At 43.9% G+C, this 16458-nt stretch overlaps 1 protein-coding gene across 3 annotated transcripts in view; it reads left to right on the forward strand.

The window, feature by feature from the left end:
• Window positions 1-810: 810 nt before the first annotated feature.
• The window catches only part of skap1 (src kinase associated phosphoprotein 1), a 316700-nt gene continuing 301052 nt past the window's right edge, over window positions 811-16458 (forward strand). The window contains exons 1-2 of one of the 3 annotated variants that reach the window (XM_069906123.1): window positions 811-1150; window positions 13793-13898. In XM_069906123.1, the coding sequence (XP_069762224.1) occupies window positions 1114-1150; window positions 13793-13898 (143 nt within the window). In that variant the 5' untranslated portion in view covers window positions 811-1113. The remainder of the gene's footprint in view (window positions 1151-13792; window positions 13899-16458) is intronic. The other 2 variants (XM_069906124.1, XM_069906122.1) reach the window with 2 other exon arrangements.

Genomic DNA, 16458 nt, shown 5'->3' on the forward strand with positions numbered 1-16458 from the left:
ATTCACACCTTTTGTCGGTCTGAATTCCTCCCTCGGCCTGCACGGTCTGAATTCTGAGATTTCCTGCTTCTGGCTCATTCTGCTTATTGCTTGAAGAAGGACTCAGGCCCAAAATGTCAACAATATCTCTTTGTCTCCTATGGATGATGAAAGACCCGCTGATTTCCTCCAGCATCTTGGTGCATTTTTACTCATCACAGCACCTGCAGACTTTATCCTATCCAATTCACACCTTTTGTCGGTCTGAATTCCTCCCTCGGCCTGCACGGTCTGAATTCTGAGATTTCCTGCTTCTGGCTCATTCTGCTTATTGCTTGAAGAAGGACTCAGGCCCAAAATGTCAACAATATCTCTTTGTCTCCTATGGATGATGAAAGACCCGCTGATTTCCTCCAGCATCTTGGTGCATTTTTACTCATCACAGCACCTGCAGACTTTCGTGTTTCACATCCTTAAATGAGTCCCTGATTGAGTTGGTAGTTGAGGAGTTTGATGGGGTAGCAGGTGTTCCTGAACCTGCTCTTGTGCCACCTCTACCTCTTTCTTGATGGCAGCAGCCAGAACAGAGTGGGTGGTGGGGATCCTTGATGATTGCTGCTGCCCTCTGACTGCAGCATTCCCAGTGGTGATTGGCCCGGGCTGGGTCCACTCCCTTTTGGAGAGCTTTGCACTCTCGGGTATTTGATGCAACTTTGCATGACCCACCTGCAGAAATGTGCCAGGGCCCCCTCAGAGCGCAGAGGTCTCCTAGGGGTCTGGGCTGCTCCAACTCACCTGCAGCCCCACCACCAAGCGAGATCCCCTCCAGCTCCGACCTCCTTCCAAAATGCGGCGGATGCCCAATTTGTTTGCAGCAACAAGGTCCCGATTTCACGAAGAGGGGTATCCCTTTAAGGAGGACGAGTCACTGAGCAATGTGCGACCAGCAGCTCCCAATTCCGGCGTTGTGCGCGTTGGTGGACTTGTCAGCCCAAACACCTGCGGTCGATCGGCAGCGAAGAAAACGTCGGGTTCTCACCTCGTCGGCTGCAAAGCCCAGTGACCCCGTTACTGTTCCTTCACTTGCCCTTGTACTGGGGAGTTCAGCAGGCGCCGGCACTCGCCACCAGAACCATGGCCATTCCCGAGGACATCAGGAGACTTTTGGAAGGTAGTGTTGAGTTCCATTCTCTGCTCGCCCCCGGAGCAGGGAGCCCACTGCTCACGACTCCAATGCTCCGCTGTTTCGAACCCGACGCCGGCTGGCTGCTACCTAGATGGAAAGGTTTCGGGGTTATTTGTAACTCGGGACTGGGGGTGTGCTGGGAGTTTTAACTCCCACTTTCTTTATCTCCTTAAAAAAAATTCAAATGATAGTCTTTGGATGAAAGTTGTCTTTGCAACGTTCTCACAATTTTAACCAACCGGCTTGTTCAAGGGTCAGGGTTTTTCCATTGAGTGCAGAGTCGTCGCCATCCCAGCGACAAGTGCCTGGTCCACAAATTTTCAGGTAGAGGCAACTGGATCCCCTATGTCTACCATGCAAGAAGGAGATAGCTAACCAGAAACCTGGTCAAATAACCTGTCTGAAGGAGGGTTGGGAGGTGAAGATGTGACGGGAAGACCAAATTAAGTTGATCTGACCATCTTCCTCCAGTCAAGTCAAATTTATTGTCATCTGGCAGTTCAAGTACAATCCAATGAAACCGGGCTCTCTGGTCCTCAGTGCAAAACATGTGGACACACAACCAGACATAACACGCGTAGAGACAAACAGTATGTATGCAAGATAAGTAGTCATATATACAAATAAATATGGTTTCATGAATGTGAGCTGTGTGAGCAGTTCCTTTGGACGTTCAGGATTCTCACTGCCTATGGGAAGAAGCTGTTCCTCAGCCTGGTGGTGAAGGTTCTGATACTCCTGTATCTCTTCCCTGACGGGAGCAGCTGAAAGATGCTTTGTGTGGGGGCGGCAGGGGTCCTCAATGATTTTCCGCACCCTCTTGGTGGGGGGGGGGGGGGAGATGGTGGAAGACTCCAGTGATCCTCTCTGCCATTCTTATGATCCTGTGGATTGATCTCCGATCCATTTCTCTGCAGCAACCTCGCCACACTGTGATGCAGTTGGACAGGATGCTCTTGGTAGAGCTACTGTAGAAGATTGGCTTAATGGTGGCCGGTAGCCTCGCCTGCTTCAGTCTTCTCAGGAAGTGCAGTCAATCGAGTTGTGACAGAATTGTGTTGTTATCAATCCCTAGTTATATATTTCTTAGTAAAGTTAGTTTTAGGGTAGACAGGGCTCACTTACAGAGACACCATTGGACTCTGAGAGAAACTATTTTTAAAGTCAAAATGTCTGATAAGCCATTGTTTGGCGGAAATTGTAAACAGTCATAGAGCTGGAGAGATTGTCCATTCAATTGCTGGAACAATGGATGTTTGCTGGAGAAACGGCTATTGTACGCAAGGAAGCCATTTGCTGGTTGAGCTGTGCAGACAGCTCAGAATCACATTAGCTCATAAACATTTTGAATTTAAACTTCAAAGACCGTAATGATTTCATGTCATATGATTAAAGACATTTCAGAAAACATATTATTGAAAGTAGAAACATTTTGAAGCCATCCTGCAAGTCAGATAGGAATGAAATGCTGTAATGTTTCTATGAGTAACACAGACTGATAGTGGCTCTAGAAGGGACAACTACTTTGCTGCTTCTCTTGGTCAAGAGAGAGTGAGCAGTGCTGCAGTGGCATTTGTAATAGCCACTTGTGACTGTCCCAATTCTGGGCAAAAGAAAGCAAGACCATTCTTGTTTCTGAATCATAACTGTTGTAATGGCTACTTTGTTAGACTCATACCTGAGTTTGTGAAATCACCATGGAAGAAAACACAAGTACTGTAACCTCCGTGCAAGAGGGGGAAAACATTTGTATGAGGAAGCAATTTTCTGAAAACTATTCTCAAAAATTTGAGTTTTGAGAAATCTGATGCCTTGCACTTACTCCATAATTGCTTTTGAGCAACAATTTAAAGAAACTGAGTTTCAAAACAAAATGGCCAAACTTAATATTACCTCTTCAGAATTATTCCTGAACTGTAATGGTTTGACTGACACACTTTAGAATGAAATAAGAATTATTGTAATTAATAAAAACAGTAATTTTTATTGAAAATAACATCTTTGGGTAAATTTCCATTGTTTAGTACGTAACAGTTGCAACTTCCTGACCAGTGAGGAGATGTTGAGTGTCCATGATAGGTCACTAGTCAAGTGAACTTCAAGGAACTTGGTGCTCTCGTTCCACTACAGAATTGTGGAGAAGTTGTGTGTTAAAATTAAAATGAGGGTTTGCAAGAAATCAGAGTTGGATAGAATGTGATCTTGAAGGTTTCCTTACTCGGTGGTTGCATAGCTGGAGAGAGGTTTGAGGATTTGGAAACAAGGCTTGAATAACTGATACATTGTAGATGAGGACTTGCCAGGTAAATGGACTGAAAAGGGCTTGGATGGGGTCCCTCTAACTCCTGCCACCTACTTAAATAAGTGTCAGATCTGTATTGTGTGGACACCGACTGGTCTGGTCTCCCAGATGCCTGCTGCTTTTTATTTGCAGAGTGTTTCAGGGAGGGAGGCACTCGGTCCATTGGTCTGGCTGTATGAAATGGGCTTTTCCTTGAGGGTGTCTGTGGCAGTGGACCTGTGCATTGGCAATGCTTTGGGAGGTCCAAAGATTTAATTGGCTACACAAACCAGGAGCAGGAATAGGCTGCCTGTCCCCTCAAACTCGCCCTGCTATATTCCATATTCAGAATCAGAATTTGTTGTCGTGAACAAGTCACAAAATTTGTGCTTTTGCAGCAGTATCGCAGAGCAAACATTTGTATGAATCGCCTTACAACAATAAATAAAGATAGTGTATGAAAAATCAAAATAAGGCAGTATCTTTGGTTCACTGATTGTTAAGGAATCTGATGGCAGCGGGGAAGAAGCTGCCCTTGTGCTGCTGTGTGCTCGTCTTTAGGCTCCTGTGCCTTTTCCCCCAATGGTAGCAGAGTGAAGAGGGCATGGCCTGGGTGGTGGGGGTCCTTGAGGATAGAGACTGATTTCTTAAGACACCACCTCTTCTAGGTGTTTTCGATGGAGTGAAGTCTGGTGCCTGTTATGTCACAGGTAGAGTCAACAACCCTCTGGAGTTTTTTCTTGTTCTGAGTGTTGGCATCTCCATCGCAGACAGTGATGCAACTAACCAGGATGCTCTCCACAGTACACGTGTAGAAGTTTTCAAGAGTCTTTGGTGACATACAGTGAATCGCCTCAAACACCTCACAAAGTATAGCCTTTGGAGAGCCTGCTTCATGATTGCATTGATGTGGTGGCTCCAGAACAGATTGTTGGATGGATTCATTGCTGATCTCTGCCAAAATTCAGCTCCTCTTCTCTACCCTCATTACCTGGATTTTCTAAAATGTACCTCCCTCTTAAATGCCTCTAATCCAGCCATTCTAAAACTTTTTTGGCTATGGCCCTCTTTTGGGGGCTGGCTGTTCAAGGTTTATGGGGCCCCCTTTGGGGCTGGCTGTTCAAGGTTTATGGGGGCCCCCTTTGGGGCTGGCTGCTCAAGGTCTATGGGCCCCCCCCCCCTTTGGGGCTGGCTGCTCAAGGTCTATGGGGCCCCCCTTTGGGGCTGGCTGCTCAAGGTCTATGGGGCCCCCCCTTTGGGGCTGGCTGCTCAAGGTCTATGGGGCCCCCCCTTTGGGGCTGGCTGCTCAAGGTCTATGGGGCCCCCCCTTTGGGGCTGGCTGCTCAAGGTCTATGGGGCCCCCCCTTTGGGGCTGGCTGCTCAAGGTCTATGGGGCCCCCCCTTTGGGGCTGGCTGCTCAAGGTCTATGGGGCCCCCCCTTTGGGGCTGGCTGCTCAAGGTCTATGGGGCCCCCCCTTTGGGGCTGGCTGCTCAAGGTCTATGGGGCCCCCCCTTTGGGGCTGGCTGCTCAAGGTCTATGGGGCCCCCCCTTTGGGGCTGGCTGCTCAAGGTCTATGGGGCCCCCCTTTGGGGCTGGCTGCTCAAGGTCTATGGGGCCCCCCTTTGGGGCTGGCTGCTCAAGGTCTATGGGGCCCCCCCTTTGGGGCTGGCTGCTCAAGGTCTATGGGGCCCCCCTTTGGGGCTGGCTGCTCAAGGTCTATGGGGCCCACCCTTTGGGGCTGGCTGCTCAAGGTTTATGGGGCCCCCTTCCCTGTGATGCAGTCAAGTTTAGTTGGTTTCTTCTGTACTTCTCTCCAACCAATTACATTAAATGTGCTCTGGCCCACAGGAGGGCCTAAGGGCCTGAGTTGGGAGTTGCCGCTTCAGTCATTTAACCTCCGCAGCCCTCCTGGGTTGCTGGTTTCTCGAGGTTCACTGTGAGAGGAACTTCATGCATACCTTGGTCTTAAATGATTGTTACTTTATCCTAACCAGGTTGATTCCAGAGCCGAGGGGATCAGACTCTGGGGAGAGGTTGAATTGCCTGGATCGTTACTCAGTGCCACAGTCAGGGCATTGCAAGTATTCATGGTTTGTTGCTGGTTGACTTTGTGCGCTTTGTAATGTGCTGTCGTGGATCTGAGGTTGTTCACCTTTTGTGCTTCCGAGGTATCATCCAAGATAAAGTGATTGTCCAAAAGCTGATGCCAATGTTTAGAGGATTTCTTCACCAAAGTCTGAAACTCTTTAGATAAGACTTTTGAATTGGTCCAATCGCTAGATGGTTTAATATTTTTGCTTAAAGTTTAAAAATGAATGGTGGCTGCTGAAGTAGGTGGACTTTAAAGAAAAATGAACTAAAAGTAGATGCATCAGAATTTATCTGATGCGTACATTTTTGGTATGAGCACATACATAAGGAGGAAATGCTGCTGCTATCGAGGAGACAGAGCACTGTTGGTGTGTTTGGGCAGATCAGAAAGTAAGTGCAAGTGCTACTGCAGCACATGAAGATTCATCCCTCGGGTCCCTTGTGATATTCACTTCGATTATGGTCCAGATAGGAATGTGGAGCGAAAAAAAATGGGTCATGTTGGAGTGGGTGCCTGATAGTCGGTGCAGGACTTGGGCTGTGACCTGTGCTGTTCCTCTCGGGGAAACGCTCAGGCAGCATCTGTGGAGAGAAAAACTGAGTTAAAATGTCAAGCCTTTCAAATACCTTGTGTATTTGTGTAAAAGTCGACTCTCCCCCTACCTTTTGTTTTTTGGCCCAAAAATTTGGTATTTTCCATGTATCGTGTGTTAAAGTCAACTCCCCCTATTTTTGACCCTGGCTGCTCACCCATCCGAGCTCCCAATACCCCGACCACAGATTATTGCCTGGGCCCCTGCCGCCTACCCATTGGAGCTCCAAATGCCCTGAATGCGGACTTGCCACCTGGTCCCAGCCACCTGCCTGCCCATTAGAGCTCCTGATGCCTCAAACGATGCAGGTACTTAATGCTATTAAAAGTAGTATGCGTGTTATAGTCAACCACCTAAATTTTACCCTAAAAATTGGTCCATAAGATTTGACTATAACACGTGTAGATATGGTACTTCATAATCTAATAATGCAATAAAATCTTTTTGGTGATCTTGATTGATATTTAAAGGAAACTTCTTTAGAGGTGGCAGTGAGAGCGTGGAGTGAGCCCCCAGCGGAAGTGGTGGGTGTGGGTTCAATTTCAACATTTTAAGAGAAATTTGGATAGGACATGGATGGCAAGGGTATAGAAGGTTATGGTCTGGGTGCAATTCAATGGGACGAGATGGAATAATAGTTTGACACAGACTAGATGGGCTGAAGAGCTTGCTTCTGTGCTGTAGTGTTCCATGATGCCAGTTGACCGGGATGTGGGCACCGTCCCTGTTCTTCTACCCATCTCTTCCTTATTTAGCCAGTCAAGAACACTTTGGGCCATGGTGTAAAGTTTCATCTCAAAATAAACTACTCTCTGACAGTGTAGCACTCCCCTGCTAGGAATGATGGGAATGCCAGCAACATTCTCCTGCTCAAATTTCTGAAGTGGATCTTGAACCAGGGCAAGAGTACAACCAGCTGTGCTCCAGCTGGCAACAAATGCTTGGGGAAGAAACTGAGAGGTTGAGGAGCGCCCTCATTGATGGAGACATGCTTTTCTGACTGATGTTGAGTTTAGAATCAGAATTTATTGTCATGAACAAGTCACAAAATTCATTGCTTTATGGCAGCGTCACAGTGCGAACATTTCTCTCAACCACCTTGCAAAATAAATAAAAATGGTAGAAGAAAAATCAAGTAAGGCCGTGTCTTTGGTTCAAAGTTTTTTTTTTGTTTTTTTTTTTAATTTTTTATTTTTCACACCATAAATCACAATAGCCATGATATACACTTTTTCTTTTCCACACATTTACAGTGATTTTTTTCTCCCCCCCCCCTCCCTCCTCCCAAGCCACCCCCCCACCCCCACCCCTCTCATCCATTTTAGGTATACAATCTAGGTTGCATTAATTCAGTCAGACAATGTTGTCATTCAACAAAAATACACCAGAAATTCTACTGAGTCCATTCTTTTCTTTTCTTCTCCTTCCATCAACTTAGGTAATGTTTGTTCTCGGTAGGTTTTCGCTATTGTATTTAATGTAAGGCTCCCATACTTGTTCGAATATTTCAATATTATTTCTTAAACTATATGTTATTTTTTCTAATGGAATACATTTATTCATTTCTATATACCATTGTTGTATTTTCAAATTATCTTCCAATTTCCAGGTTGACATAATACATTTTTTTGCTACGGCTAGGGCTATCTTGACAAATCTTTTTTGTGCATCTTCCAAGTCAATTCCAAATTCTTTATTTTTTATGTTACTTAGGAGAAAGATCTCTGGATTCTTTGGTATATTGTTTTCTGTTATTTTATTTAATATCTGATTGAGATCATCCCAAAATTTTTCTACTCTCTCACATGTCCAGATTGCATGAATTGTTGTTCCCCTTTCTTTTTTACATCGAAAACATCTATCAGATACTGTTGGGTCCCATTTATTTAACTTTTGCGGTGTAATGTATAGTCTGTGTAACCAATTATATTGTATCATACGCAGCCTCGTATTTATTGTATTTCTCATCGTTCCAGAACATAATTTCTCCCATGTTTCCTTTTTTATCTTTATATTTAAATCTTGTTCCCATTTTTGTTTAGTTTTACCATTTGTTTCCTCATTCTCCTTTTCTTGCAGTTTGATATACATATTTGTTATAAATCTTTTGATTAACATTGTATCTGTAATCACATATTCAAGGTTACTTCCCTCTGGTAAACTCAAATTGCTTCCTAATTTATCTTTCAAGTAGGATCTCAGTTGGTAATATGCCAGCGCTGTATCTCCAGTTATATTGTACTTATCTCTCATTTGTTCAAAGGATAAGAATCTACTTCCTGAAAAACAATTTTCTATTCTTTTAATCCCTTTTTTTTCCCATTTTCTAAAGGAAAGGTTGTCTATTGTAAAAGGGAGTAGCTTATTTTGCGTCAATATTAGTTTTGGTATTTGATAATTTATTTTATTTCTTTCTACATGAATCTTCTTCCATATATTGAGGAGATGGTGTAATACTGGAGAAGTTCTATGTTGTACCAATTTTTCGTCCCATTTATATAATATGTGTTCAGGTATCTTTTGCCCTATTTTATCTAATTCTAGTCTCGTCCAGTCTGGTTTTTCTTTGGTTCAAAGTTCATTCAGGAATCTGATGGCAGTGGGGAATAAGCTGTCCTTGTGCTGCTGGGTGTTCATCTTCAGGCTCCTTTCCCTTTTTCCCGCAATGGTAGCAGAATGAAGAGGGTATGGCCTGGGTGCTGGGGGTCCTTGAAGATGGTGGCTCCTTTCTTAAGAAACTGCCTCTTGTAGAAGTCCTTGATGGAGTTGACACTGGTGCCTGTGATGTCGCAGGCCAAGTTAATAACCCTCTGGAATTTTTTCTTGTCCCGAGTGTTGGCACCTCCATACCAGACAGTGATGCCACCAGTCAGAATGCTCTCCAAAGTGAAGATGTTTTCAAGAGTCTTCGGTAACATACCAAATCTCCTCAAACTCCTTACAGAGTATAGCCACTAGTGAGCTTCCTTCATGATTACGTCAACAAGGAGGTATGAGGACAGATCTTTGGAGATGTTGACACCCAGCAATTTGAAGCTCTTGACCCTCTCCACTGCTTTCCCCTTGATGAGGACTGGGTTGTATTCTCCTGATTTCCTCCTGATGTCCATAATCATCTCTTTGGATTTGCAAATGTTCAGTGTTGTTGCTGTGATGCCATTCAACCAGCTGATCTGTCTCTCTCCTGTACGCTTCCAAATTGCTGTCTGTGATTCTGGCGATATCCATGGTGTCATCGCCAAACTTGTAGATAGCATTTGAATTGTGCTTAGCCACACAGTCGTGGGTGTAGAGTGAATAGAGCAGTGGGGTAAATATGCATCCTGAGGTGCGCCTGTGTTGATCGCCAGTGAGGCAGAGATGTTTCCAATACATACTGACTGTGGTCTTCCAATGAGGAAGTCAAGGAGCTAATGGCAGTGGTGGGTGCAGAGGCCCAGAGTTCACCTCACTCCCTTCTTTCTCTTCTTCCAACCCCCCCCCCCCCCCAGCCCCTCTTGGGACACAAGATGATAGGTTGTACCATCTGCCTGATGATCTGGCCTGCTTGATTTCCATTTTCTGTGTACTGGCATTGCTGCTTTCTGGGGGTAAAAAGCGACACTCTGAATAGCACTGGATGGATCTGAGAACATTAACTTATTTCTCGATCTACAGATGCTGACTGGCCTGGTAAAGGTTTCCAGCATTCTCTGGATTTTGTTCAGGTTTCAAGCGTTTCCAGGCTTTTGATTTTCATCTTCTGAATGATGCTGTCGCATTCTGAACATCTGCTCTTTGTCTTTCACCTCCCAAGTGGCAGAGCCCAAGTGGCAGATTTTGAATATTGAGACAGGCCCTGAATTATTCACAGAACCAAACCTGCAGATGTAGCAAATGTTCTGTGAGTGCTTCCAAAGTTTCATAAAATGAGAAACATAGTGGCCAACTATGTAGAGTGCACACTTGGTTCAGAATCTTAATTCTTCAGCGTTATTTTTGGCAAGACTTGAGCAAAATGTATCAGTTCTTGATTTGGACTGGCATGTGTTTACTTTCTGCTATCTTTAATGGGATCTTTATGCACGTGCTTTATTACTGCACGCAAGGCAATATTTTTTCAGTTACTGTTGAATTAATGTGATTCAGGAAGAAAATAAGCCATATTCACTCATCATTTTTCATTTGTGGTAATTTGAGGCAATATATATTTAACGCTGACTGGAGATTTACCATGCATGTTGGCAGTTCTCTCTGTCTCTCTGAGAAGTGAGTTTACACTTGGTTACAGGAGTGGCTGCTTATGCTCATAATGTCTGTTGCATTATTGTTCAGTTGACCTAACCACATTTTAAAAAAAAAATCCTATATAATGCAGTATTTGTTCACTACATGAGGCTTTGCTCCTTTTTTGAGTTGGCCGCCTTTATGACTCTCTTCTTTCTGTTTCTCTTCACTTGCGTTATGACAGTTTGGACCTTTTGTGCATTTTCTCATTTAATTCTGTGTATATGACACCAGTCCTCCACACCTACAGTTTCCTCATTTCCACCCCCCCCCCCCCCCACCACCCAACCACAGGCGCACTTGCACTACTGAGAAAGTAAATGATGGTTTGTTAAAATGCTGCACGATGTCATGTTCAATCTATTTTTAAACTTCCAATATTTTACAAGAATATTTATGAACGAGCTATGTTTCTTTCTTGTTCCACTACTGCTGGAGATGACTGAAGCTTGTCTCCAAACCCTCTCCACATCCTTTGCAGCTTCTCCTGAGCAGGAGGTGTCTGTGTACAAGTTTCCTTTAATGTGGGGAGTTGATGTATGCCAACTACTGCATGCTAATACCTTGATGAAGGGGTCAGGCCCTAGATGTTGGTTATGTATCCTTGCTGCAAAAAGAATTCTGCGTGTCTTGCTGAGTTTCTCCAGCATTTTTGTGTAAACTACTGCATACCCTTGCTGGAATGAGGTCTTGGTCCAATGGCAAAATGGTCCTTGGCCAATGGAGATTGGCTCTTTTGCCTGGATGTGGAATTGGGCAGAAAGATGGCAGATGGAGTTCAATGCAGATAAGTATGATGATGCACTTCAGAAGGTTAAACTTGAAGGATAGAGTATATGGTCAAGGTGGGATTCTCAACAGTACAGAGACACAAAAGGTCTTGGGCTTCAAGGTGGCTGCACTAGTTGTTAGAGTGGTTAAGAAGGTATATGGTGTCCTGGCCTTAATTAGTAGAGGGACTGAGCTCAAGAACAATGAGGTAATGTTGCAGCTCTATAAAACTCTGGTTAGACTGCACGGAATATGTAGTTCTGGTTGCCTCATTACAGGAAGGATGTAGAAGCTTTAGAGAGGGTGCTGAGGAAATTTACCTGCAGGTACCAGCACACTTCTGTACAATGCAAAACTTGGCAGAGCTGCCACAATCCAAAACTCCCAAGTTTACAGTTTTTCAAAGCGTGTTCCCCACTTACAATGTCCTGTCAATCATACCTGGGTTTGGAACAGGGAAGTGAGCCAGCAATGGAACCATGCCTGTGATGTCAGCCTGTCTCTGATCAAATCTGGTAATCTCACAGCTTCATATAACAAAGATGTATTTGTGCCCGGATAAATATTTAATCCTGAAAATTTCAACTGAAGATGCAACAGATTTGCAGATTGTTGTACCAGAGCCATTTAGTCATTCATTCCATAACCTGATCCAAAAAGTGCACATCACAGAATATGGGCTATTTTTGAAAGTAATTTGTATACATTGGGTGAAAATTTTCTCAAGTGGCTCATCTGTGCTTAGTGAAGTGAACATTAAGTACTTGGCAAATGTGGCAAGATATAAACATTTAAATGTGCTTGGAGGAGGGATGTTTCCTCTTGATCAATGGTACATTGCTGGTCTGAGCAAGATGAAGGAAGAGGAAAGGGCTTGGGTTGTTGGCAATTTTGTGACTGAACGAAAAGGTGCCAATCTGAATTCTGTACAAATGAATGAATAGAGAAGAGAGATTGGCTTGCAGTGATGAAGGAGAAAGGGTGGCAGGCTGTGGCTGAGGAAGGGAGCTTGGGTTCATAGCTGGAAGGGAGAGGAGGCTGTGAAGTTATTGGAGTGCAGGAAGTGGTGGCATCGAAGATGAGTGGTCCACGGCCACTGTGTCTGATGGGACTCTCTCTGGCTTCCCTTTCTTACCATTGACCATGGTGCTGGACTAGTAGTGTCGCCTTGTGCGACTTTACAGGGCGAAACAAAAAAGCACAAATTTTGATGAGATGGTGGATCACTTTCCCCCACTTCTCTCAACTTGTATCTGTCCCTTGGTCATACTTTCTCTATATTTCTGTGGAGGGAGCATTAAAAGGCAAACTTGATTGAACTATTCTGATAACTGAAGAGGGAGTTCTTGTTATTGGGAAATGCGATTTTCCCCATATCAGCATTGCAGAACATAACAGCACAGTACAGGTGCATCAGACCTCGATGTTGTGCGACCTGTATATTCCCACTTTAAAAAAAAAGAAACCCTTACTATCTCGTTAACTTCTATATTTTTCTTTCATCCATGTGTCTAAAATTCTCCTAATATTTCAGTCTCCTCCATCACCCTTGGCAAAGCATTCTAAGCACACAAAACTTTTTTTTAAAATCAGAACTTGTCCTTGATGTCTCCCTTTAACTTTCCTCCTTTCACTTTGTACAGAGTGAATGTGCGCATACTGTCAGTGAGTCCTATAGAACAGAAGTAGGCCCTTCTGCCCAACATATCAATACTGACCATCAACTATCCACCTATATTAATCCTATTTACTAACACTTGGCCTATGGCATTCTTTGCCGTGACAGTTTAAGTGCTTATCTAGATAATGAACTACCGGCCTCTGCCATCTACTCAGGTAATGTTCTGAATTTCAATCACCAAAATTTTTCCTTGCATCCGCTCTAAATCTCCTGCCTGTCAACCTAACCTCGTGTTCTAATCTTTTAGATGCATGTGCTTTGGAGAAAATTGTCATACAGACTCTCTCATCTGTGCGTTCCATAATTTTGTATGTCTGGTCATCTCTCAGCTGCCTCCACTCCAGGGACTCCAGGTGCACAGTACTTCAGTTGCAGGAAAATTGTAGTATACTTTGCCTACACTTTCATTTGCTGCTTTCACCACCTGCTGCCATCTTCAGGGATCCTTGGACTTGTGCAGCAAGCTCAACCTGTTGATTTTGATGATGAGTTTTCTGTCATACACATTGTACAATGTACATAGGCCCCAAAATTGCGACTTGTTGCTGCAGAACAGCCCCTTGATAAAATAAATAAATAAAACTACAGAAAGTGGCACAAAGCATTGATAATAAACATTCAGTTATCCCAGTGCTCTCCATTGGGGTCTACCGTTCACATGTATGTCCCCGTTACTCCTCCCATATTCCATTACCTCGTACTTGTCAGACTTGCATGCTATCTGCCCATCTTACTGACTATCAATCTCGTCCTCAGTCAAGACTGCCCTCCTCACTGACAACAATGCCACTATTTTTGAGTTGGTTAGTGAAGTGACTCCATTTCAACTATGGAAGCTCTAAAGCACTTTTGTTGAAAATGTTTTGTGCACCGGTGTTGTGCTGGTCAATAAAACTATGAACAAGAAATACTACTTTCATTTTCTTTTCTCTTCCACGGGAAGATGCCGAATACTTTGTGGGTGAGGTTCTACACAATGAAAAACTGAGCAAGAAAGCAAAGGATAAAAGAGAGGCTCTCCTGGATGGTTTCCGTCAGATGAAATACAGGTTGGTGGATTGATTCTTCATGTTAACATGATTTTTATTTGACCCGTCACTTTTTTTAAATGGTCCTTAGGCTTTTAAGCTACAGGTGAGTCATATCTCAATTTGTTTTTACAAGAACTAAAACCATAACCATGCCAGGTGTTTACCCCAGAGAAATGGGGAGAGAAAGATTTCTTTAGTTGCCAAGGAATCCTTGCTCTTCTCCTCAGCTCTCCGATGAATTACATTGACTCCACAACATGGGGGCAGGCTGTTCAGTCTGGCTGCCCATGCTATTCTTTGCCCTCCATTCCAGCCCAAACTCCATCTCCCATCCAACCAAACCCTTCTACCCCTGTGACCTGCCCTTGTTGCACCTGCTTCCATGGTACTGCCCAGCTGCCAATCATTTGCATCCTCGCTGCACTTTGGGTATGTTTCTCCTGATTTCAAAGTTCAGATTTGTTGTCAGATATTGCATGCAATCTTCAGATTTTTTTTCCTGCAGGCCAGGCAGATTTATCAATAATCTTATTAAACTGCTGGCCCATTGTATTAGATGGGTTCAAAAGTGGAAACGTCTTGTCCCTGTTGACATCATGTTTAAAGACCCACACTGGTTTTGTATTCCTCTTGATGGTGAGCACCCACCTCACCAGTCAAGCTGCCTGCAGCCATAGTCTTCTTCCCTCGCCCTCCCTCTCCTCCTTGCCCCTTCTCAATAATTTTTCTCTTTGTTGAACTCTTGTTCTCATTCTCCCAAGATAGTTTTCTCTTTCCCTTTCTTATTCTCTTTATTAATCCTGCCTTCTCTCATTCTTCCCATTTTCACTTGTTTGAACTCCTTAATGCGTTTTCACCTTTGAGTTTTTTCTCTCCCTTGTTCACTCTTTTTATTTCCTCTCTCACTTTCTCATACCCTCTCTCTCCCTCATTCTCACTTGCTGACTTGTCAGTGGATGTAGGCAGGTCAAAGCTTGTCACTATCCATGGGCATGTTGCAGAGTGTCAGACCGAAATGACAACCACTTGTGCTGAAATAAATACATTTCTTCTTCACAGCCTTTGCTGAGTGACATGCAGACAAATGCAAAGTTGGAGTGGGTGTGTTGACAACTTGAGGCAGCTGAAGTATGAAATGATCAAAAATATGTCACTGTGGGGAAAAATGTCACATAAAGTTCAGTTCAGATAAAGTCAGCTCTTGAACTGTGGGCAACAAATGTTGTGAGCTATGGGTAAAGATCAGGAGACATGTAGATGTGGTTCAATTCATTGAACACAAATTTAAAAAAAAACAACCTTGAGCAAAGAGAGTTGTTGGAGAAACTCTGGGTGTCCACAATGTTAAACTGTTGTGTTACATTTTAGAGAACAAGTCTTCCTTGGAAAGAACTCTGGTCAGTGATTTGGTTAGCTGGACATGTGTGCAATCTGCACCAAGGTTCTATACTCTACACCAGCCATTTGCAACGGAGGCCACACAGCCCCCTTGGTAGGGTTGGGGTAGGGGTGGGGGGTGGGGGGGTGCAGCAGTGACACGGACTGAAATCATAAAATATTTTTGGAGAAGTGTGGAAGAACCCAACTAAATCTGACTGTGTCACAGGGAAGGGGGCCCCCATAAACTTTGAGCAGGGTTGCAAGGGGACCATACCCAAAAGAAAGCTTGAGAATGGTTGCTCTACATCAAGGTTCAGCTCCCAAAGCAGTTTCTGTATCTTGGTGTAATGTAAAAGCTCAGTGACCACTCATGAACCTGAGTTCATGACAACACATTGTACTGTTGGTGTGACCACTCCAAAGGCCTTTATAATTGCAGCAATAACTTATGGTCACTGAAACCAATCTCAGTGCAATAAAGGCCAGCATTTTCTTGCCTTATTGTTTGCTATATATGTATATTAATTTAATGTGACTGGTACCCTGTTTTCAAATAGCATTTACCAGTCTCTTTTAAAAGAAACATTTCCTTTTCTTTGAAACTCCTCTTTCCCTACAAAGTGAAGGGCCCTGCCTTCGAGCTCGTCTGTCACTGCTACCAATGGCAGGAGGAGGGAAACTGGGGTTGGGACAGAGTCCAGTGTTATGAACTAACAACCCTTTTAAATTTTGTTTGGGATTAAAGGGACTTTGTTACCGCTAACACAGAAACAGGAATGGAAAATTCATCAGACAATGGAAAATTCAAAATAATTTTTTATTAAACTGGTAACAATATAACATTTCTTACTTATCTCAAAACTTACTTCACTCTAAATGTAACCCCCGGAGTGGGAGTGGGAGTGGGAGTGGGAGTGGGAGTGGGAGTGGGAGTGGGAGTGGGAGTGGGAGTGGGAGTGGGAGTGGGAGTGGGAGTGGGAGTGGGAGTGGGAGTGGGAGTGGGAGTGGGAGTGGGAGTGGGAGTGGGAGTGGGAGGTCCCACTCTGAAAAGTTGATCTTAAAAAGTTTAGCATCATTTTAGTCTTGCTTGAAGTTCTTAAATTCTCAGTTTAGAAATAATTAGAAAGTGCTTTTAAACATCACATCTTCAGGCCTCTTTACTCACAATGTGGTTATTTTCTTCCATGATGAATTCACA

This window comes from Narcine bancroftii, chromosome 12, assembly GCF_036971445.1.
Source record: "Narcine bancroftii isolate sNarBan1 chromosome 12, sNarBan1.hap1, whole genome shotgun sequence".
NCBI classification, from domain to species: Eukaryota; Metazoa; Chordata; class Chondrichthyes; order Torpediniformes; family Narcinidae; genus Narcine; species Narcine bancroftii.